This window comes from Primulina huaijiensis, chromosome 17 (genome assembly GCF_012295235.1).
Source record: "Primulina huaijiensis isolate GDHJ02 chromosome 17, ASM1229523v2, whole genome shotgun sequence".
Taxonomy (NCBI): domain Eukaryota; kingdom Viridiplantae; phylum Streptophyta; class Magnoliopsida; order Lamiales; family Gesneriaceae; genus Primulina; species Primulina huaijiensis.
Window position 1 is genome coordinate 1096777 of NC_133322.1, and position 25503 is coordinate 1122279.

Below are 25503 nucleotides of genomic sequence, written 5' to 3' on the forward strand. Positions count from 1 at the left end.
CAATATCTCTCAATCTATTATCTTTGTACAGATTGTTAATGATAGAAATTTATATAAAGCAAAAAAAAAATACAATTAGTTAATTATGAATGTTAAATGTTGCATAAGATTTTTTCTTGAAAAATACTTTTAACTTAACCCATCTTGGACGATGGAAAGTCCATTCACACACCTACCAGTTTGCAGAAAGGAGAACTCAACTACATAATTCACAAGTGTAAATTATCATAAGATATATAGCAAGTTGGCTGCTCAGAGTGTCACTCCAGGACAACGTCAGTCTCTAGCCAACTCAAAAAATGATGCAATATCATGTGTGAAGTGGCATTTTGTCAGCTTTTGCCTACTTTTTAGCCTAATGCTTCAATCACATACATTATTATTTTCATCCATCTGCCATATAAATTTCACTAGTTTACAACCAAGCCACTCATAACTTTAATCAAGAAATATATTATATTATGATATATACATATGTAACTGTATTTACCTCAAAAATTAAATTGCTGAAGTTACATAATCCCACCTTGAGCTGATCCCAAGCTCTGTTGCAATGGCTGGTGGAGTTCAAATTCAAGAACCTGTATTGGATACGGTAAGTGATCCTTTTCACATTTGATCTTCATTTCATGAACTTTAAACTGAGATTTATGTTGATTTTTAAGCAGCCTTTTTTCTTCTGCTAAATTTGAAGTCAGATTATGATCTTCTTCAGTAACTTTTTCCCACCTGAATAGTAACGATGCTTTGATCTGAAGTTGATGTGATGATTCTAGAGAAAATTTGACAGTCTGGAACATAGTTCCGCTATGATGTAGATGTGCGTTAAGTTAGCATATGATTCACTGCATGATTTCTGTGTATCATATTCTTTTCTTCAATTTTGGAGCTTGTTATTTTGTGCGGAAAATCGCTTTACTCGTAAAGCTAGATTCTCATTTTATAAAAAGAAAAGCAAATGGGATCCAGTTTAACCTCTGAAAAAAAAGGTGTTTGAGAATACTTAACATTGTTACAAACCATTTTGATCGTCAACTGGACTTTTATTGTAAAATTTTCAGCCCTGTTCTGCATGAAGTCATGAACTAATGAGTTTTTCTGCAAAATCAAACCAATCACATCATCAAGATGCCTAGTAGGTGGAAGTGATCGATCCTAAATCTTTAATCCGAAGTAAATACTGATAGGTGAATAGAAAGGGGAACTGTAAATTGATGATCAATCAATTATTCAAACTTTATCAAGAAAATTCTATTGTTATACTTCCATACCCAAGAACGTAACACTATGCCATTTGATGCTACGACAAAGTAGCTGATATAAGGTTTTCAAGCTTGACATCCAGCAAAAATATGTACTTTTATTGCAGCTGAGAAGGGAAGACGAAAACGAGATGGATCAAGCTATCAATATTACCCTTAGTAAGATTCCCGTAGAAGGGAATATCGGAGACAGCCATACACCTATCGAATCTCCAGACACGCTGGAAACCGATTTTGAGGTAAAAGATTCGGTAAAAGGTAATGAAGGCAGCGCATCAACAATTAAGGGTGAAAAGTTTTTGATATCACCCTCAGCTGCAGAGGTTCATTTTGAAGAAAACAACCTCGCACCAGATGCCTGCCAAGTTAATGAGAATGCAGAGAAAATGGCTATAGAACACGCAACTGATGCTCTGCACCTTGGGGAAGCTAAAGTGGATGCCGAAGAATCAAATGATTTGGAGAAAGGCTTGGTATCAGCGTTGGAAGTTCCAGCATCGAGCGAAGTTGGCCATGATGAGTCGATACCTGTGTATGAAGCCGGATTGTCTGAAAATAAAGAGGATAGTGAAAACACGATTCCGGAGAAAGAAACAGAACATAAGAAATCCTTGAAAGTAAATCCTGAGGATACTAAGACATGTGTTGCAGTTAATGATACAGAGACAACAAGCTCAGTCGAGGAGAAAATCATGACATCATCAACTTCACAAGACATCCCTGGTGAAAGAAACGAGCAAACTACATTCGACACGAACAAGGAAACTCCAGAGGTACATGAATGACACAACGTCCACTTCAATAGCAAATAGCTATTATTTTTGAAAAAAAAAATTAAAAGTGTGGTTAATGATTGCTTTATTCTTCCTGCAGAATATTTCAACAATTGTGCCAAATGCGGAAACCGAACAAAACTTGAGCATCGAACTGGTTGGCTCACAGATGAAAACTGACGAGAACTTGGAAAAAGAAGACGAAAAGCCTGAATCAACTCTTATACCCGAGGGAAAAATCGAGAATGAAGAATTGACGCAAAATGAGTTGTTTGAAACTAAAAATGAAACAGAAAAAGTGATTCGGAAGAGCGAAGAAGCCGATAAGAATGGTGGTGAGTCCTCGCCAGTGGCTGCTCCCGAGGCTGAGGATATGGAAGCATCTACTTCAGATCACAACACAAAAGCAAGTGCTCTCGAAAATAAAATCCCGACTGAAAATCCACAAGAAATCGAGGTTGACAAATCTGGGTGCAAACCAGAGAAGGAAACTCTCGAGGAACAGGTGATAACTGAAACTACAACGGACGCTAGTCACAATGAGACGACGCCCGTAGATAAAGCCAAGACTGAGGATGAAGAACCGAACAAATCTGATTTTATCGAATCTAAGGAAGATAGAGAACGTACGATTTTGGTGGAAGAACCGATCTTGGAGAAACATTTGGAGTCCTTGAATGCAATTCATGATGATATTAAGGCACGTGATTTAGTTCAAGACACAGAAGCAAAAAGTTCAATCAAGGAGAAACTCCCAACAGCAACTCCACAAGAAATATGGGGTGACGAAATAGAGCAAACATCATTTGACACCAAAGAGGAAACTTTAGAGGTACTTGTTAGAATCCCAGTACAAACTTAACTTCATCATCATTAGCATGAGTGACACGAGTCAAGAACGTATAGCCATATTGTAAAAAGAGGAAGAACAATAGAGATAATGCTTATTTTATTTATGCTGCAGGATATTTCAACAAATGTATCAAATGAGAAAATTGAACAAAACTCAATTGTTGAAGTGCCATTTGTCACAGAAGCTTTGACAACTGATAACGAGACCGAGGGGAAAATTAAGGACGAAGACCAGAGGGAAAAAGACTCGCTTGAAAATAATAATGACACAGAAAGCGAGTTGCTGAAGCAAAAAGCAACTGAGAAGCCTGTTGAATCCTTGCAATTAGCTAATGTGGCAGAGGCCACCCAAGCTTCCACCTTAGATCACGACACAAAAATAAGTGCTCTTGAAAATCAAATCCTAACTGAAAATTCACAAGATATAGTGGCTGATGAAACAGAGAGCAAACCTTGTGATGTAGTTGACTCAAAGAAGGAAACTCTTGATGTACAGGTGATCATGAAAATCTATGCATTGGCCATTGCTAGAATAAATGACTGCACATCTAATGAAGAATGAAATTTCATGTTCTGAAAATCGAGAGACTGACTGATTTTTATAAACTTTGCAGGATGTTTCAACAATTGAATCAAATGATGACAATGAAGAAAACTTGGTGATCGAAGAGGATGAGAGCGAAAAACCTTTATCGAGGGAAGAATCAACAAGAGATGCTGCTGGTGATGAGTCAACATATACATACGAGGACAAAAATGAGGGCGATGACCAGATGAGAGCTGAATTGTTTGAAAAGCCAAATTTTGCAGAAAGTTTGCAATTGATAGAAGATAAGACAATACCGAAGCTTGTCGAGTCTCCACAAGAAGATGCTGAGGCTATTAAAACTCATGTGTTAGATCAATACACAGAAACAAAAGGCCTAATCTCAGCATCTGAGGGGAACTCCAATGATGGCGAGTCTGCGGTTAAATATGAGGTCAAAACTGAAGATGATGACCAAAAAGAAGACCAATTGTGTGATAGTGAGAAAAATCCTGAAAGTAATGTACTTCTGGAAGCAGCACAAATTGAGACGCCTATTGAGTCCTTGCAAGAAACTCTGCCAAGTACAGTTCCACAGGGATTCCTGGATGACAAAACAGAGGAAAAAATAGTTGATGCAATTCAAAAGGACAAAGAGTTTCTAGATGTACATGAATGACACAACATCCACTTCAATAACAAATAGCAATAATTTTTGAAATATTTTGATAGTATGGTTAATGATTGCTTTATTCTTGCTGCAGAATATTTCAACAATTGTGCCAAATGAGGAAACCGAACAAAATTTGAGTGTCGAACTGGATGACTCACATATGAAAACCGATGAGAACTTGGAAAAGGAAGATGAAAAGCCTGGATCAACTCTTCTACCAGAGGGAAAAATCAAGAATGAAGAATCAACACAAAACGAATTGTTTGAAACTGAAAATGAGACAGAAACAGTGATTCAGAAGAGCAAAGAAGTCATTGAGAAGGTTGTTGAATCCTCGCCAGTAGCTGCTTCTGAGGCGGGAGATATCGAAACATCTACTTCAGATCACGACACTGAAACAAGTTCTCTCGAAAATAAAATCGCGACTGAAAATCCACAAGAAATTGAGGTTGACAAATCAGAGTGCAAACCAGAGAAGGAAACTCCAAAGGAACAGGTGATAATTTTAAACTGGACATTTATCTATAGAAAAATTAATATCTACTTCGTGAAAAAAAACTAGTTTCCCGAAATTCTTCTTCAAAATCGATGTAGACCGAGTGATGTTCCATTCTAGGTTTCAAAATCGGCATCAATGACTAGTGAGGATGCCTCACTAACAAAACATGAAACACATTTGGAGAAGGAAAGTGAGAAACCATGTTTCAAAGAGGCTTCAACGAGGGGTGCTAGTCATGACGAGACAACACCCGTAGATAAGGCCATGAAAGAGGATGACGAACCAAGCAAATCTGAATTGTTTGAAAATAAGGAAGATACAGAAAGTACGATTCTGGTGGAAGAACCGATCTTGGGGAAACATTTGGAGTCCTTGAATGCAATTCATGATGATATTAAGGCATGTGATTTAGTTCAAGACACAGAAACAAAAAGTTCAATCAAGGAGAAACTTCAAACAGCAACTCCACAAGAAATCTGGGGTGACAAAATAGATCAAACATCATTCGACACCAAAGATGAAACTCCAGAGGTACTTGCTAGAACCCCAGTACAAACTTAACTTCATGAATGACAAGAGTCAAGATCAAATAGTCATATTGTAAAAAGAGGAATAACATTGCTTTTTTTTATTAATACCTCAGGATATTTCGACGAATGTATCAAATGAGGAAACAGAACAACACTCGATTGTTGAAGTGCCGTTTGTCACAGAAGCTTTGACAACTGATAATGAGACCGAGGGGAAAATTAAGGACGAAGACCAGAGGGAAAAATACTTGCTTGAAAATAATAATGACACAGAAAGCGAGTTGCTGAAGCAAAAAGCAACTGAGAAGCCTGTTGAATCCTTGCAATTAGCTAATGTGGCAGAGGCTACCCAAGCTTCCACCTTAGATCACGACACAAAAATAAGCGCTCTTGAAAATCAAATCCTAACTGAAAATTCACAAGAAATAGTGGCTGATGAAACAGAGAGCAAACCTTGTGATGTAGTTGACTCAAAGAAGGAAACTCTTGATGTACAGGTGATCATGAAAATCTATGCATTGGCCATTGCTAGAATAAATGACTGCACATCTAATGAAGAATGAAATTTCATGTTCTGAAAATCGAGAGACTGACTGATTTTTATAAACTTTGCAGGATGTTTCAACAATTGAATCAAATGATGACAATGAAGAAAACTTGGTGATCGAAGAGGATGAGAGCGAAAAACCTTTATCGAGGGAAGAATCAACAAGAGATGCTGCTGGTGATGAGTCAACATATACATACGAGGACAAAAATGAGGGCGATGACCAGAGGAGAGCTGAATTGTTTGAAAATCCAAATTTCGCAGAAAGTTTGCAATTGATAGAAGAAGATAATACAATACCGAAGCTTGTCGAGTCTCCACAAGTAGATGCTGAGGTTATTAAAACTCATGTTTTAGATCAAGACACAGAAACAACAGGCCTAATCTCAGCATCTGAGAGGAACTCCAATGATGGCGAGTCTGCGGTTAAATATGAGGTCGAAACTGAAGATGATGACCAAAAAGAAGACCAATTGTGTGATAATGAGAAAAATCCTGAAAGTAATGTACTTCTGGAAGCATTACAAATTGAGACGCCTGTTGAGTCCTTGCAAGAAACTCTGCCAAGTACAGTTCCACAGGGATTCCTGGATGACAAAACAGAGGAAAAAACTGTTGATGCATTTCAAAAGGACAAAGAGATTCTAGATGTACATGAATGACACAACATCCACTTCAATAACAAATAGCTATAATTTTTGAAATATTTTGATAGTATGGCTAATGATTACTTTATTCTTGCTGCAGAATATTTCAACAATTGTGCCAAATGAGGAAACCGAACAAAATTTGAGTGTCGAACTGGATGACTCACATATGAAAACCGATGAGAACTTGGAAAAGGAAGATGAAAAGCCTGGATCAACTCTTCTACCAGAGGGAAAAATCAAGAATGAAGAATCAACACAAAACGAATTGTTTGAAACTGAAAATGAGACAGAAACAGTGATTCAGAAGAGCAAAGAAGTCATTGAGAAGGTTGTTGAATCCTCGCCAGTAGCTGCTTCTGAGGCGGGAGATATCGAAACATCTACTTCAGATCACGACACTGAAACAAGTTCTCTCGAAAATAAAATCGCGACTGAAAATCCACAAGAAATTGAGGTTGACAAATCAGAGTGCAAACCAGAGAAGGAAACTCCAAAGGAACAGGTGATAATTTTAAACTGGACATTTATCTATAGAAAAATTAATATCTACTTCGTGAAAAAAAACTAGTTTCCCGAAATTCTTCTTCAAAATCGATGTAGACCGAGTGATGTTCCATTCTAGGTTTCAAAATCGGCATCAATGACTAGTGAGGATGCCTCACTAACAAAACATGAAACACATTTGGAGAAGGAAAGTGAGAAACCATGTTTCAAAGAGGCTTCAACGAGGGGTGCTAGTCATGACGAGACAACACCCGTAGATAAGGCCATGAAAGAGGATGACGAACCAAACAAATCTGAATTGTTTGAAAATAAGGAAGATACAAAAAGTACGATTCTGGTGGAAGAACCGATCTTGGGGAAATATTTGGAGTCCTTGAATGCAATTCATGATGATATCAAGGCATGTGATTTAGTTCAAGACACAGAAACAAAAAGTTCAATCAAGGAGAAACTTCAAACAGCAACTCCACAAGAAATCTGGGGTGACAAAATAGATCAAACATCATTCGACACCAAAGAGAAAACTCTAGAGGTACTTGCTAGAACCCCAATTCAAACTTAACTTCATGAATATAAGAGTCAATATCAAATAGTCGTATTGTGAAACGAGGAATAACATTGCTTTTTTTATTAATACCTCAGGATATTTCAACGAATGTATCAAATAAGGAAACAGAACAAAACTCGATTGTTGCAGTGCCGTTTGTCACAGAAGCTTTGACAACTGATAATGAGTTAGCCATCACCAGGGAGAAAATTAAGGATGAAGACCAGAGGGGAAAAGACTTGCTTGAAAATAATAATGACACAGAAATTGAGTTGCTGAAGCAAGAAGTGACAGAGAAGCCTGTTGAATCCTTGCAATTAGCTAATGAGGCAGAGGATACCAAAGTGTCTACTTTGGATCACGACACAACGTTAAGTGTTCTTGAAAATCAAACCCTAACTGAAAATCCACAAGAAATTGTGGCTGGTGAAACAGAGAGCAAACCTTGTGATATAATTGACACAAAGAAGGAAACTCTTGACGGACAGGTGATCATGACAATCTATGTATTGGCTATTGCTAGAATAAATGACTGGACATCTAACGAAGAATGGAATTTCATGTTCTGAAAATCAATAGACTGACTAGTTCTTTTAAACTCTGCAGGATGTTTCAACCATTGAATCAAATGACGACAATGAAGAAAACTTGGTGATTGAAGAGGATGAAAGCGAAAAACATTTATTGAGGGAAGAATCAATAAGAGATGCTGTTGGTGATGAGTCAATATATACAAACGAGGACAAAAAAGAGGTCGCGGACCAGAGGAGAGCTGAATTGTTTGAAAATGATAACAGTGCAGAAAGTTTGTCATTAATAGAAGATAATACAATACCGAAGCATGTTAAGTCTCCACAAGTAGATGCTGAGGATATTAAAACTCATGATTTAGATCAAGATGCAGAAACAACAAGCCTATCCAATGATGGCGAGTCTGCGGTTAAATATGAGGTCAAAACTGAAGATGATGACCAAAAAGAAGACCAATTGTGTGATAGTGAGAAAAATCCTGAAAGTAATGTACTTCTGGAAGCAGCACAAATTGAGACGCCTCTTGCTTCCTTGCAAGAAACTCGGCCAAGTACAGTTCCACAGGGCTTCCTGGATGATGCAACAGAGGAAAAAACAGTTGATGCAATTCATACAGACAAGGAGATTCTAGACGTACAGGTGCGGCAATGTCAGTTGCTAAATTGTCAGTTGCTAAATTTAAAAAATTTAGAACATAAAATATTCCTTTAAGACATTGAGATTTAATGGAGTCGTATTCTTCCTGCAGAATGTTACAAAAACTGTGTCAAATGAGAAGATTGAAGAGCATTCATTAATTCAAATGGATGGATCACCAATACAACATGAGGAATCTTCGGAGAAGGAACATGAAAGACCATCTTTGATTGAATCTATTAATCATGATTCATTATTTCAAGTGGATGGCTCACAAATACAATGCAAGGACTATTCAGAAGAGAAAAGTGAAATAACATCTATCATCGAAGCTTCGACAAAGAACATAAATGATGACGACCCTGTAAATGTTCACGAGGGCAGTAGTGATCATGAGGATTTAACAAAAGATGAATTTGGAGATACAGAAATTACCTCACAGGAGGAAGAAGCACAGGTCGAGACGCCAGCCAACTCAACAAATATAGCTGCAGAAGATATCATAGCATCAGATTTATGTCAAGAAACAGAAACAACGAGTTCCCAAGAGGAGAGAACCTTGAATGAAGAAGAAACTGTTTGCGAACAGAGAGAGGTCGAAACACTTCACACATCTGACACAAAGACACAAACTTTGGAGACACGGGTAAGAATTCCAAAATTGGCTTAAAAAAAGTTTCGTTAACAAAACTTCGAACAATTTTATATTTGGATATTTTGGTTAAGTTGTTTTAATCTTTTAAAGATAAGCTCGAGTAAAATTATCAAAAGCTAAAAAATTAATTCCTAACTGAAAATCTACAAGAAATTGTGGGCAAAAAAGAAGACTGCACCGAGTGCAAAACATGTGATGTGGTTGCTATGATTTAATGAAGGAAATTCTAGAGGTAAAGGCCATAATAAAGAACCACAACTGAGACACTGTAATAGCATAAAAGATTGTGAATATATTGAAAATGGATATTTATTTCCTTAAATTTTTGATAAAATCAATAGACTAATAGGATTTTTCTTTTTGCTGCAGGATGTTTCAACAATGGTACCAAATGATGACAGTAGAGAGAACTCAGCGACTGAAGAGAATGATTTACAAATGAAAAATGAAGAGACTTTTGGAAAAGAAACCGAAAAACCATCTGTCAATGAAACATCAACGACAGATGCTTCTGATGGTGATTCAGCAAATAAGTGCGAGGATAAAGTTGAGGGCGAGGAACAGACAGGAGCTGAATTGTTTGAAAATAAAAAGGATACGGAAAGTAAACTGTTAAAAGAAAAGGAGATAATGGTGAGGCTTGTGGAGTCTCCACAAGTAGACAATGAGGCTATTAAAACGTATGTTTCAGATGAAGGTGCAGAAACAACAGGCATGGTAGAAGCATCTGGAGGGTATGCCGATAATCATGAGTCTGCAGTTAAAAATGAGGTCAAAACTGAAGATAATGACAAAAAAGAAGAACTGTCTGAAAATGAGAAAAATACTGAAAGTGACGAACTTCTCGAAGCAGCACAAAGTGAGAGGTCTATTGAGTCCTTGCAAGAAACTCTGCCAAGTACGGTTCCACGGGGATTCCTGGATGACAACACAGAGGAAAAAACAGTTGATGCACGTCAAAAGGACAAGGATGTACAGGTGAAAATATTCATAAACTGAACTTCAATGTCAGTAGCTAAATTGAAAAATTCTAGAACATAATATATTTCTTTACTACAGAATGTTACAACTACTGTTCCAAATGAGAAGATCGAGGAGAGCTCATTAATTCAAATGGATGGCTCACAAATACAACATGAGGAGTATTTGGAGAAGGAACATGAAATACCATCTGTGATTGAAGCCTCGACAAAGCATGCCAATTATGATGAGTTAATTGCTCGTGAGGATAACTTCGAGCATGAAGATCAAAGAAAAGTTGAACCTGAAATTGAGAAATATACAGAAATTAATTTGAAGGAGGACGATGCACAAATAGAGACTCATATTGCCGAAGATATTATAGCATCAGACTCATATCAAGCAACGGAAACCACAGATTCTCAGGAGGAACAAATCCTGAGTGAAATTGAAATCGTGCATGAAGAGACACAGGTGGAAAGACTTGATGCAGCTGATACAAAGAAGGAAACTCCCGAGGCACCGGTGAGAACTATATTGTTGTCTTAAAAAGTGCATTATTTACTTAATTTCTCAAGTTGCTATTTTAAATATATAATTTTTATATTTTAAGGATCTTAACTAAAAGTATTCCAAGCTTGAATCGAATAAAATCCACAAGAAATTGTGAGCAAAAAACAGAGTGTGCCGGAGTGTAAAACATGTGATGTGGTTGCCATGAAGGAAACTCTAGAGGTATAGGCCATACTGAAACAGAGACTCACTTAACAGCATAAATTACTGGAAATATAGATGTTTATGTCATGACAAAAAATAGTCATGGAATTTTTGTCAAAAATAAGTAGACTAAGCAAGTGGATTTCATTCTTGCTGCAGGATGTTTCAACCTTTGTATTAAATGATGACAATGAAGAAAACTTAGTGATTGAGGAGGATGACTCAGAAATGAAAAATGAAGATAATTTGGGAAAGGAAAGCGAAAATCCACCTTCCATAGAGGCATCACTGATGGATACATCTAGTTATGAGTCAACAAAGAAGTTTGAGGATAAGGGCAAGGAACAGACGAGAGCTGAAGATACAGAATGTTCATTGTTGAAAGAAGGGGAAACAGCAGCACAGCCTCTCGAGTCTCCACAAGTTGATGCCGAGGATATTAAAACATGTGTTTCAGATCAAGGCATGGAAACAACAGGCCTAGTAGAAGTATTTGAGGAGGTTGCCGATGACAGTCGGACTGAAGTTAAATGTATGATTAAAACTGAAGACAAAGACCAAAAAGAAGATGAATTGTGTGATAACGAGAAAATTCGTGACGGTACTTTACATCTGGAAGTAGCAGAGATGGAGAAGCCTTTTGAGTCCTTGAAAGAAGCACTTCCAACTTCAATCCCACGAGGTTTCCTGGATGAAAAAACAGAGGAAAAAATGATCGATGCAACTGAAAAAGATGAGGAAACTCTTGAGATACAGGTAAAAATCATCATATAACCAAACTTCATTGCCACAGTCTAAACATACCATATAAATTTTTCTTCTAAAGAATCAGGACTTGAGTCATGTATTCTTGCAGCAGAATGTCACAACCATTGTTTCAAATGAGAACATCGAACATGATTCATTACTTCAAGTGGACGGCTCACAAATGCAATGCAAGGAATGCCCAGAAGGGGAAAGTGAAAGAACACCTATTATTGAAGCTTCAACAAAGAACATAAGTGATGATGAATCCATAAATGTTCATGAGGACAATACCGAGCATGAGGATGAAAGAAAAGATGAATTGGTTGAAACTAAGGAAGATACAAAAATTACTTCGCAGAAGGAAGAAGCACAGGTTGAGACGGCAGTCAAGTCATTAAAGATAGCTGCTGAAGATATTATAGAATCAGATTCACGTCAAGAAACAGAAACAATGAATTCCCAAGAGGAGCAAATCTTGAACGACGAAGAAATTGTGTGTGAACAGATAGAGGTCGAAACACTTGACACAGCTGACAAAAAGACAGAAACTCCTGAGGCACAGGCAAGAATTCCATTATTGTCCAAAAGAGCATTATATACGAAATTTCTCCAAATGTTGATATTAAAAGATTTGAAACTGTTTTCTATTTGGAAATCGTATGAAAAAAGTTATTTTAAAGATACAGAAGTAAAAGTATCAAAAGCTCAAAAATAAATCCTGACTGAAAATTTAAAAGAAATTGTTTGGTGAATAAGAAAAGTGTGCAGAATTCAAAACATGTGATATAGTTGCCATGAAGAAGTATATTCTAGAGGCCATGATAAAAAAAACCATAAACTAAGATATTAATAGCATAAATGACTGGAAATATATTGAAAATGGATATTTATGTCCTTAAAAAAACTAGCTATGGGATTCTTTTGTGAAAATCAATAGACTATGAGGATTTTTATTCTTTCTGCAGGATGTTTCAACAATTGTAGCAAATGACGACATCGAAGCAAACTCGGCGCCTGGAGAGAATGACTCACAAATGAAAAACAAAGAGAATTTGGGAAAAGAAAGCGGAAAACCGTCTGTCATAGAAGCATGGACAATGGATGCTTCTGGTGATGAGCCAACAAATAAACATGAGGATAAAGTTGAGGGCGAAGAACAGACTGGAACTGAAATGTTTGTAGATAAAAAGGATACGGAAAGTACATTGTTGAAAGAAGAGGAGATAATGGTGAAGCTTGTTGAGTTTCCACATGCAGACACTGAAAATATTAAAACTTATGTTTCAGATGAAGGTGCAGAAAAAACGGGCGTGGTAGAAGCTTTTGAGGGGAATGCCGATGTTGACAAGTCCGCGATTAAATATGAGGTCAAAACTGAAGACACTGACCAAAAAGATAATGAGAAAAATCCTGAGAGTGGTGCACTTCTGGAAGAAGCACAAATTGAGAAGCCTATTGATTCCTTGAAAGAGACTCTGACAAGTAGAGTTCCACGAGAATTCCTGGATGACAAAACAGAGGAAAAAACAATGGATGCAATTGAGAAGGATAAGGAGATTCTTGAAGTACAGGTGATAATATTCATAAACTGAACTTCACTGTCAGTAGCTAAGTTGAAATATAATAGAAAATTATATTATTTTAAAAGCTCTAAGTTTATCGAAATTACAATCTTCCTGCAGAGTGTCGCAAAAACTGTGTCAAATGAGAAAATTGAGGATAATTCATTAATTCAAGCAGAGATCTCACAAATACAACATGAGGAATATTTGGAGGAGGAGATCGAAATACCCTCTGTGATTGAAGCTTTGACAAAGCATGCCGATGATGACGAGTTAACAAGTATTCACGAGGACAATATTGAGCACAAAGATCTAAGAAAAGTAGAATTGCTTGAAAGTGACAGAGACACAGAAATTAATTTGCAGAAGGAAGAAGCGCAGATGGAGACATCTGTCAAGTCGTTGCAAGTAGCTGCTGAAGATATTATAGCATCAGATTCATATCACGAAACAGAAACAACTTCTCAAGAGGAGCAATTCCTAAATGAAAATGAAATCATTCACGAACGGACTGAGGTCGAAAGACTAGATACAGCTGATTCAGATAAGGAAATTCCTGAGGCACAGGTGAGCACTATACCATTATCTTAACTTCATCATAACAAAGTTTGGCATGCATATTCTGGGATGATACAAGCTTGATTCATGTAGAAATAAATTATAAAATTTCTATAAGATTATAAATGTTTCTGAATATATTATTTTGGTGCAGAATTTTGCAACAATACTTTCCAGTGAGAACATTAAGGAGAATTCAGGGATTCCGGAGGATGGATCAGAACAAAAGCAGGAGGAACTTCTTGAAAAAGAAAGCAAAGCACCGCCTTTCTCAGAAACTTTGACAATGGAGATCAATGATGAAGTGCCTGAAGTTATTCACCAGGATAAAACTGAGGATGAAAAACTAGAAAAAGTTGACAAGTTTGAATGTGACAAACATGAAGAAATTACTTCGTTAAACGAAGCACCAGCGGAAAAGCTACAAGAGTCATCAAAAGAAGATCTTGAGGATATCAAAGACATTGTTTCAGGTGCAAACACTATCGAAAGAAGTTTGATAGAGGTGCAAAGCCCAAATGAAAATATACGAGAAATTGTCGGCGATCACATGGATGAGAATATAGTTGACAAAGATCCTGAGGTAAGGGTAAGATTTTATTAGTAAGATTTGTGTTTGAAAGAGTCAGTTTGCGTAGACAATATGTTTTCTTTATATAAAAAACTAATGCATATTTCATTCTTATGGCAGGAAATTGAGGATGAACACTTGGACAATGATGCCATGTTCAAAAATGAGAAACACACAGAAATTGGTTTCATAAAGGAAGAAGAATCGGTGAAAAAGCTCCAAGAGCCCGAGAAGAAAGATCTTGAGGAAATTAAAGCATTTGTATCACATGAAGGCACAGAAACAACAAGTTCCATAGAGGAGCGAGACTTGACAGCTATTTCACAAGAAAGTGTGGGTGATCTGTCGGAGGATAAGATACTCGATAAAGCTCAAGAGATACCGGTCAGAATTTTATTACTAAACTTAAAGTTGACTTAAAAGTTATTTTTCTTTAATTAAAAAGAGTTGATGCAAATTTCATTCTACTGCAGGATTCCACAACTGTTTCAGGTGAGCACGCTGAGAAATATTCATCAATCCATCCAGATGGATCACAAATGAAACATGAGGAACTTTCTGAAAAGGAATGTGAAATGCTATCCACGCCAGAAACTTCTTTTCTGTATTCCAGCAACGATGAACCAATGACCGTTGACGTGGAAAATATTGAGAACAAACACTTGAACAAAGTTGATAAGTTAGAAGACGAGAAGCAAACAAAAATTGCTATAATAAATGATCAAGCACTAGTGGAAGGGCCTCAAGATTCCTCGAGAAGAGATATAGAGGAAGTAAAAGCATTTGTATCATGTGAAGGCGCAGAAACGAGTTCCGCCGAGGAGCGAGGTTTAACAGAAATTTCACCAGAAATCATAGGTGATAAGTCAGAGAAGAAAATACTTGATAAAATTGGAACGACACAGGTTAGAATTCTATTTGTATTCTAACTTTGTAATCACAAACTTATCAACTAATATGACTAACTTAATCTGAAGAAACGAAATTTAATTAAGAATTTTTTTTCTTAATCTAAAAATTTTAGCCACGCTTCATACTTGTTACAGGAGTTCACTAAATTTGTTCCAGATGAGAATGGTGGAGAGATTTCACCGATGCTAGTGGATGAGTTGCAAATCAAACATGAGGAACTTGTGGAAAAGGAAAGTGAAGCATCACCTTTGTCAGAAACTTCATTGCGAAACTCCAACTTTAATGAGTCAACAATTCTTCACCAGGACAAAATTGAGGATGAAATCTTAAACAGAGTTGATAAATTCGAATCTGGAAAACATGCAGAAATTAGTTTGATAAAGGAAGAAGCACCTGTGGAAAAGCTTAATGAGTCGTCGTTGAGAAAAGATCTCGAGGAAATCAAGGCATTTGATTTATCTGAAGACATGGAAACAAGTTCCACAGGGGAGAGAAACCTAACAGCAATTCCACAAGAAAATGTAGGTAACCAATCAAAGGGTAAAATACTTGATATAGTTACAGAGGCACCAGCAAGAACTTTATTATTAACTTAACAACCAAAAACTTACATTATGCATGTTGGAATAAGAGTGACAAAGTTATCAAAGACTAACTTTTTACTTCAATGAAATTTACTAGGCATTTTTTCCTTCAATTAAATGGAGCTGATGAGTGTTTTGCAATTACGTTACCACAAAGTTTCCAATGTTGGAATTAGATATGGAGAGTTCTGAAAGAATGAAATTAACTCGAGAATCTTTTATTCTTTAATAAAAAATAGTTGATTTGTACTTGTTGTTTCTGCAGGACTTTAAACAAACTGTTTCGCATGAGCATGCTGGAGAGAATTTATTGATCCAAGTTGATGAATCCGAAGTGAAACATGAAATCGTGAGTGATCAAACACAGGAGAATGTACTTGATACAGCTCCTAAGGATCAGGTAATAAGTTTGTTAGTAATTAGGTAATGTCATTATCACAGATTTTTTTATGCATGTTGAAGTAAGAAAATGAACGAAAAATTAGCCCAGGGATCTTTGTTCTTTTATAAAAAATGGCTAATGTATATTTTATTTTGTTGCAGGATTTAAAATCAGCTATTTCACATGAAAACGCTGAAGAAAATTCATTAGTGCAAGTTGATGAAATACAAATGAAACACGAAAAGTTGGAAAAGGAAAGTGAAACACCATCTTTGCTTATGGTGGATACCAGCAACAAAGAGTCAAAAACAATTTACGAGGACATAACTGAGGATGAATACCGAAAAAAAATTCATGACTTTGAGTGTGAAAAACATGAAGTAATAACTTCAACAGAGGTAGAAACACAGGTGACAAAGGTCAATGAATCCTCCAAAGAAGACCTTGAGGATGTCAAAGCACTTGTTTCAGGTGAAGATTCAGAAACAACTAGTTTTGAAGAAAAACAAAGCTTAAAAGAAAATCCGCAAGAAATTTTGAGCGAACAACAAGAGGAGAAAATTCTTGATATAGCTCATGAGCCACAGGTAACTTCATATCATAAGAATAATTAACATCGAGAGAATGATATTACCTCTAGAATATTTTCTCTTTGATTAAACAGAGTTGATGCATATTTAATTTTGTTGCAGAATTTCATAAAAGTTGTTTCAAATGAAAATGTTGAAAAGGATTCAATGATCCAAGAGGATGGATCACCAATGGTGCACGGGGAAATTTCGGAAAAGGAGGGTGAAACACCGTCTTTATCCGCAGCTTTCATACTGAACACCACCAGTGAAGATTCAACAGTCATCCACGAGAACAAAATTGAGGATGAAGACAAAAGAGAAGTCGATATATTTGAATGCGAAAAACATGTAGATGGTAAAATACTTGACGCAGCTCGTGAGGCACCGGTAAGAATTTAATTTGTGACTTCACTATCGCATACTTAGTTTATGCATGCACGGTGGAATAAGAATAGCTAAGATCAGAAAACGAGTAACTTATGTAATTTTTTATTTAATTGAAGAGGGTTGATGAATATTTCATTATTGCTGCAGGAGTCCAAAAAAATTGTTTTGGATGAGAAAACTGAAGAAAAATCATCTAACCAAGTCGATAAATCACAAACAAAACATGAGGAGCTTTTGGAGAAAGAAAGCAAAACACTGTCTTTGTCAAACACTTCATTACTGAATACTAGCAATGAAGATTCAACTACTATTAATGATGACAAAATTGAGGATGAGGATCCTGAAAAAGTTGAGTTAGAATGTGAGAAACACATAGAATTTCCTTTAACAAAGGAAGAACGAGGGCAAATACCTAACAACCCCTTGAAAGAAGATATCGAGGAAATTAAAGAATTTGTTTCATGTCTGGACACAGAAACAACAAGTTCCACGGAGGATCGAAGCCTACAATTAAATCCACAAGAAGTCATGGGAGATCAAATGGAGGAAAACATTATTGATACAACTCCTGAACTACAAGTGAGAATACTAGTAGTCACTTTAGTATCATAGTTTATCTATGCTGGAGTAAGATAGGCACAGATCTAAAAGTATGAAATTTCCTTGGAAATATTAATTGATGTGTATTTCATAATTGTTGCAGAATTTCACAACACTGGCCTCAGACGAAAACACTAAAAAGAATTTATTGCTAGAAGACGATGAATCGCAAATTAAACACGAAGAACTTTTGGAAAATGAAAGTGAGAAACCATCATTGTGGATTCTGAACACAAGCAATGAAGAGTCATCATTTATTTGCCATAGCAAAACTGAGAAAGAAGGTGTAAAAAGACATGAGAAGGTGGAACAGCTTACCGATTTCCCAGAAGAAGGACCTGAGATTATTGAAGTACCAGTTCCTAGTGAAAACTTAGAAAGACCAAGTCCTGTAGAGGAGCGAAGCCTAACAGAAAATCCACAAGAAAATCTCACAAAGGATGAAATACTTGACGTAGTTCCAGAAGCACTGGTAAGAATTTTATACATTGCTGAAATTAGCTTAAGAATTTATTTTTTTAAACTAGGAGTTGATGTATATTTCATTCTGAAGCAGGAGTCAAAAACAATTGTGTCAGATAAGAACATTGAAGAGGATTCATTTATTCTAGAGGATGGATCACAAATGAAGCACGAGGAACATTCGGAAAAGGAAAGTGAAAAGACTTCTGTGTCGGAAAATTCAATACTGAATACAAGGAATGAAGAGCCAACACTTTTTCTGGATGACAAAATTGAGGAAGAAGATCAAGCAAAAGGTAATAAGTCTGAATGTGAGAAACATGCAGAAATTACAGAAGTACCCACGGAAAATCCAAACTCATCAAATCTGGAGAATATTGAAGCGTTTGTTTCATGTGAAGATATTGAACCAACAATTTCTACAGAGGAGCAAAGCCTAAAAGTAAATCCAATAGAAAATGTGGAAGGTCAAGAAGTGGAGAAGGTACTTGACAAAGCTCTCGAGGCACCGGTAAGAATTCTTTTGTGACTTAAATTAATTATTACAGAACCTAATTTTATCTGGAACATGAATAGAAAAGTTTTGAAAGAATATAATTAACTTAGGAAGAGTTTGATGCACAATTCATTCTTGCGACAGGATTTCACACCAGTTGTGCCAGATGATAACAATGGTGATAATCCATCGATCCAAGTGGATGGATCACAAATGAAACTCGAGGAACCTTTGGAAAAGGAAAGTGAAATGCCTTCATCGTTAGGAACTTCAATGATGAATGCCAACAATGAAGAAACGGAAAACATCCACAAGGATTTAATAGAGGATGAAGCCCTTGAAAATGTAGACGAGTTTGAAAGTAAGAAATGCTCAGAAATTAACAAGTTAAAGGAAGAAGCACAAGTGGAAGAGTCTACAGTTTATAAGGACATTAAAGCATATGTTTTATATCAAGACACAGAAGCAAGTGCTCTCGAGGAGCAAATCCTAGCTGCAAATCCACAAGACATCTTGGGTAACCAATCGGAGGGCAATGTTATTGATACAGCTGACTCAAAGGAGAAAATTACAGAGGTAAGCATTTAACTTCATCATCGCAAACCTACAGAGTCTGCAATAATATTAGCAAGGTCTGAAATAATTTTTCACAATTTTATTCCATTTAATCAAAAATATTATGAATGTTTCTTCTTGCAGAAGAATTTGCCATTTTCGAATGAGAACGTTGAGAAGGATTTGTTAATCCAAATAGATGAATCAAAAACTAAACATGAAGAAAATTTGGAGAAAGAACCATATTTGGAAAAAACCTCAACGGTGGAGGCCAACAATGAATCAACAACCAGTCACGAGGACATGATTGAAGAAGAAAATGGGAAAATTATGGAGAGTGCGCTGTTAAATGAAGGATCACCGGCGTACGAGTCTGTCGAGTCCTTGCAAGTGGTTTCTGAGGATATTAAAGCATCTGTTTCAAGTCAAAAGACAGACGAAAAAAGTTCAAACCTAAATTCAGATCCACAAGAAATCGCAGTAGACCAAACAGATGACAAAATTAATTCAGCTGGCACAAGGGAGATAACTCTTGAGGCATTGGTAAGCATTTTAGTAGAAATTGAACTTTCAGTATCACGAACTCAGTTGCGCTTTCTAGAACAATTATGGAAAAGTTTTTAACTTAACAATAATGTTTACCTTTTACATACAAGAGTTCATGAACATTTTGTCATTGCGTCAGAATTTGACAACGCTGGATTCAAATGAGAACAAAGTACTGGATTCAATTACCCCACACGATGGATTAGAAATTGAAGATGAGGAAATATCGATGTTGGCTGACAACGAAGAGTCAAAAATTGTTCACGAGGACACAATTGAGGGTGAAGACCTTAAAAAAGTTGATACATTTGAAAGTGCGCAACAAACAGAAGACACCTTGTTAAAGGAAGAAGCACACAAAGATGCATCTACGGATTCCTTGCATGTGGCATCTGAGCCCATCAAAGCATCTGTTTCATGTCAAGACAGAGACCCAACAAGTTCTGTAGAGGAACAAATCCTAACTACAACTCCAAAAATCGTGGTCGACCAAGTGGAGGAAAAACTTGCCGATACAGCTAAAACATGGGAGGAAACACCTGAGGTATGGGTAACATTTTACAATTAACTTTATTTATTTCATTGAAATGAAGACCTCTAGCTGTTTCAAAGTGCAATATCTCCAAACCCCACCCCCCCCTACCCCCAAAGACACACACACACACACACACACACACACACACACACACACACGCACATTTTTATTTAACAAGCTTTGTCAAGAGACTGCTTGTTCAGACTTGAGATTCCTTATGAAACGACAAACAGTATTTCTTTAACCTAGTTTATTAGTAACATTCACAAATTTTTTCCTCCTTCCTTACCTATCAACACATTTTCCCTAATTTGAACCATACATAAAAATGGCTAGCCAACGTGATTGCAAAATCAGTTTCAGAAACGGAAATAATTTCTCTTAGAAAACTCTAATTTCTCGTTTATTAATAATCACCGATTTGATCTCATATACAGGTTAGCAGCTCTGTTTTAGCGTTTCAAGAGGATGAAGCCAACAGAATTGGAGTTGATGACATAAACAGTGTAATGATAAAGGATGAAGAAACAGTGAACATATTTAATGCTGATGAAAATGATGAAATCTGTTCCTCAGACAAAGTACAAGCAAAGGAAGAGGTATAGATGTTATACTCACACACCCCATAATAAAATAATTTGCTGATAATAACCATTCAAAGCACATCTATTCCACAGGAAATGGAGATACTATCAAAAACGAAAATTGACGAGGAAGCAGACAAAGATGATATCTGGATCAAATTAACTGATGATGAAACCAATAAAACTTCTATTGAGGAAAAGGAGATTGATTTTTCCTCTCATGACAAGGATACTTCTGAAATCACCCGACATGATGGTGCCAAGGACATTCCAAAAGGCAACGAAAATTCCACAGCCAAAAATGAGTTTCTTGAAGATGGAAACTCTAATGGAAGCACAGAATCCACCACGCCTATAGGCAATGAAGATGCTGAAAAGATAGACAAAGACATAAAAGCAGAAACAGTCATTACTGAAACTGGAGCTGCTTCCAGTGCTTTACCAATAACAGGAGTACAATGTGGACCAGAGGAAACTGAAAGTGAAGATAGCACAGAGAAGGAAACAGAAACTTCATTAGCACCTGAAGGTCGAGAATATCAAGGCCAACACACCAAAATCCACGAGTCTCCTTCTCCCCCTTTATCTCATGTCAAGGATTCTGAGTGGGAAATGGCACAGGAACGAGGTAGAGATAATCTTCAAATTGGTGATGATACGAAAGAATTAGATGAAGGCTCTGTTGCAATATCTAATGAGGGGAATTTTCTCGAGGCAAATTTGAACGAGAACATAGTGACCGAAGTTATAGCACGAGAAAAGGAAGCATCTGCAATTCAACAGGACCCGGTGTCAAAATTTGTCATGCAAGAAATACAAGAACAACCAGGAAAGACTGTTGACGCTGTCCCAGAAGAAAAAGGAATAAAGAGTGAACAGGGTGAAATAAAATTTTATGATTCTGATGACTTGAAAATAAAATCCAGCACCATGGTTACAGATAAGGTTGCACCATCAGATATACTTTGCAGTTTCACTAGTGATGCGGGGCAAAGAGCTGTGGGTCAAGAAACTCAAATTGTCGTGCAAGAAAAACAGAAACCAGGAAAAGGTAAGGCCGCCGAGGCTGCCCCAGAAGAAAAGGGAATTAATACTGAAGAAGATGAAATAAAAGAACACAACTTTAATGTCTTGAAAGAAAATTCCCGCACTGTGGCATTAGATAAGGTCACACCAGTCAACATCCTTCAGGGTTCCACTACTGATGCAGTGCTAAGAGCCACTGATGAAGAAACTCCAAAGCAATATGGCTTGGATGAAGCTAGACTAAAAGAGATCGAAGGAGGCCCTGCATCTACCACAGATAAACTTACAGTTCTCAGAGCAGATGAGATCGATAATGCCAACTTCGATAGTTCACTTGGCAGCAACAAAATTCCAGTACTGCAGCATGGAGACTCTTCAGAAAGTTCACAGACTGAAGGAGAAAAACCGAAGACGTCGGAACCTGAGAAAGGAGAAAAACATGGAAACGAGGAAACAGCTAAACTAATGGAGATGTCAGAATCGACAGAGATGGATAAGCCTTCACTGTCAGGACTTCTTCAGGAGCCCATGAAAGAAGTCTTGAAAGTTGTAGATCATTCAATTGATAAAAAAGAGCCAACTACCAAAGAAGAAGAGCTGCTGGCAGAAAAATCAGCGGTGGAACACGTCGAGGTGAAAACAGACAAAGAAAAAGATAGTGAAGAGGAATCAGGCGAGAATCAAATATCAGAATTGAGCTCTGACGCTCCGGTCATGGTGGGTGCAGCAGACAAAGATGTAAAAGTCGCTTACAAGAAATCTCACAACATATTATCTGGCGTAGGATCAAAGGTTAAGCATTCAATTTCCAAGGTAAAGAAAGCAATTACTTGTAGATCTCCTCATCCGAAGTCAGCATCCCCAAAATATAGTGACAGAATTTAAATAGCCTGTACACTAGATAATAACTAGAGTTTGCTTCGATTTTTTTAACATTTGTGCTTGCTTGTGAAAAGGGTTTGGCATGGTGTACAAGTTTCTGTAGTAGCAAATTCCTGTACGATACGAAGCATTATAGTTTGTTCTTACTACTTAGTGTAGTGCAGAGCAGAGCAGAGATGTATCTTTTACTATAAATCACTCGATCACACCGTTTCCATACAATATAAAATATGAAGCAATGCTACCGAAAATGCATCTGGTAGATGCATGAGCGACCATATTTAAAAGCTAAAACATGCAGCATTTATTACCTTGCCATAGAATCATCCGCATGTTGCTCTTTGTTTGCAAATTCATCCACTATATGATTTGGATTTCTACCTTCTACCATCCAAACCTCATTCTTCGACTAATTATTCATGTTATGTATTGAAGTTTGATCCAAAACTTAAAACCGTAGTAGAGGAAACAAGCACATCAATCATCTTTACAATCTTAATCTTTCATAGATATATCGAAGAATGAATCACATAATCCGAAAATTAACATTTATTCAAAAGTTCTATACAGAAATTGAGCATTGTTACTAGCCCGATTGAAGTGAATTGGACAGATACTGTGACGATGTCGAACTCGAAAGGCTCGAGGCTTAGGTTGTTGGTGGCAGATCGCTCAGAGAGGATCAATTTCTTTTGGTGAAACAAGTACATAGCAAATGTTTGGTCGTCTTCTATGGACATTGGATTTCTTCCTTGTTTCCATTCTATGTCGACTGCCGGACGGTCTTGGAGGAGACTGCGCGTGAATATTGGGTTGCGTCTTGTCTCCTGGCACCACCCTCTTCCTTGGCGGTTGAACTGATGCAAGTAGAAAAGAAGGACGTCACCCCCACTTCAATTTATGCTGGTTTCTGGGAAGTTTAGTTATGAAAAATCAAATCTTGAAAGTATTTAGATGTCGAAATGAGCAAAATTAGCATACGATAAGATCAACACAATAGTAAATTAGTCTCACCTTCAAATCTTGAGCACTGTCTTGCCATTGTGCAAGGGGTGGGTCTTCGAAGGTGAAAGTATCTAGATACTCCGGCAGCCCAACAATCCCCAGTCTCCGAACTTCTCCTCCAGAAAAATTGTTGTTAAAATGGATTGGAAGTTAGAAATTAAAAAATGGAAGCTATAAAGATTCGAGGTTTCTTGATTTGTTGTAATGTATTGCATCTCTGGGATAAAAATGGTGAGTTTATAGGCGAAGATTATGGGGAGGTGGGGTGGTTTTGGTGATTAAATTGCAAAGGTTTTCCGAAGTGTCATTTTCAGCTAGAACATTTTAATTTTTTAATGAATAAATTGGGAATTTTGAGGAGGAGACGAAATTTTTTTAAAAAAAAATTGGAATAACATTTATTAGAAGATACAAAATTTTACCTAGAATTTATTTGTGAAATCTTTTAAATAATGAATTCAAAATATTACTTTCGATATAAAAAAATAATAATCATATTTTTTATAAATTAAATCGAATAATAGATCAATATGCATGAAATTTTCCAACCGCATATAAATGAGAAATCAATTTGAGTCCATAACAAGAGCCCACATTACACCTTGGAAAAATATCAAATTTTACATGTGATTTCTATCAATTTTCACAAAAAAACGAACCCCATGCAAAATATTCTTACACATATTATCATATTTTTAATTTATGTTCGTCATGTGATGGGTGTACGTTGCATCAAGTGCTGCAGAAGGCAAAAAAGACCCAGCAAATATGGAATATCACCTTGATTCAACCTAAACACATAAGTTAAAGTCATGTATTCTGCACAAAAGCTGATGCCACGCTCGGGGATCGCTTGGAGAACTCTTCAAATAGATTTCCACTGCTTCGGACTGTACAGAAGCTACTCATTATAACCGAATCCAAGCAGTTGTTTTACAGCATTCTATTTCACTCAAGAATATGATTGACTTTCTTGAATTGCAATAGCTAAGACTGCTCTGCTCCTCTGTATTCGAAGCACAAAAGTTAAGTACAGTACCTGCTTTTGAGTCAGTTCTTCCCTCCCGACTTGCCCGCTAGAACTTAGCATACCAAAAGAATCTGTGGAGGGGTCGAATGCTTCAAATTTTCTTACCACGCAAAAACAGTAGCAGAGCCAGATGCAAGTTTGATTGTACTTAAAAAAGGAGGTTGGGGTTGATTTCAGGAATTTCATAGTTTTCATTGGTTAGCATTCTAACAACTTGGAAAATAGATGGTCTTAGAGTAGCAGATGCCTGTGTGCATAGAAACCCGGTTTTTAGAACTTTTGATGCCCCCAAAGCTGGAAATTGGCCTTCCAAACAAGAATTGACTGAATCTGTCAATCTATGTGATACGCGTGGGTTTAGTATACATTTTTTTTACATCGCGTATTTGACGAGAATAACAGACTTGAAGAATATAAAAAATTATAGTATATATAAAAGAGTCAAATTCCTCCATGACTGAAGTGTTTTTCCTAACATACACAACTCGGAGAGCCATGCGTATCCTCTCCATGTGGAAAAAAACATTTCATTCTTTTAGTATGATCATATTAGCAGGAGCGAACTCAGAATTTCAGTTAGCGGGACAACTTTAGGAGTAAAACTGAAATCTTTAGGGTTGAAATAGATTGTCGTATTGGACACAC

The 25503-nt window shown here is 36.7% G+C and overlaps 1 protein-coding gene and 1 long non-coding RNA gene across 4 annotated transcripts; one reads left to right on the plus strand and one right to left on the minus strand.

The window, feature by feature from the left end:
- The first annotated feature begins 430 nt into the window (after positions 1-430).
- On the plus strand, positions 431-22969 carry LOC140963170 (uncharacterized). 3 transcript variants are annotated; one of them, XM_073422435.1, is made up of 35 exons: positions 431-595; positions 1370-2035; positions 2136-2867; positions 3000-3383; positions 3502-4080; positions 4178-4582; positions 4703-5116; positions 5229-5612; positions 5731-6312; positions 6410-6814; positions 6935-7348; positions 7459-7851; positions 7970-8533; positions 8643-9176; positions 9555-10163; positions 10245-10670; positions 11022-11618; positions 11689-12171; positions 12575-13180; positions 13292-13738; positions 13884-14318; positions 14421-14684; positions 14774-15205; positions 15347-15733; positions 16062-16196; positions 16340-16765; positions 16871-17137; positions 17285-17716; positions 17841-18209; positions 18294-18710; positions 18840-19271; positions 19395-19793; positions 19936-20340; positions 20769-20930; positions 21009-22969. In XM_073422435.1, exons 1-35 carry the CDS (start codon positions 554-556, stop codon positions 22824-22826), a joined length of 16446 nt encoding a protein of 5481 aa, XP_073278536.1. In that variant the 5' UTR covers positions 431-553; the 3' UTR covers positions 22827-22969. The 3 variants fall into 3 exon arrangements, with proteins under 3 accessions (XP_073278536.1, XP_073278537.1, XP_073278539.1); XM_073422436.1 differs by having other exon boundaries at positions 11719-12171; positions 18291-18710; XM_073422438.1 differs by having other exon boundaries at positions 11722-12171; positions 18291-18710.
- A 326-nt stretch (positions 22970-23295) lies between these two features.
- LOC140963171 (uncharacterized) lies at positions 23296-24070 on the minus strand. The gene is made up of 2 exons (XR_012172666.1): positions 23838-24070; positions 23296-23680 (listed from the first exon to the last, which is right to left on the minus strand). It is a non-coding gene; the product is annotated as an uncharacterized lncRNA (long non-coding RNA).
- Between the last annotated feature and the right edge of the window lie 1433 nt (positions 24071-25503).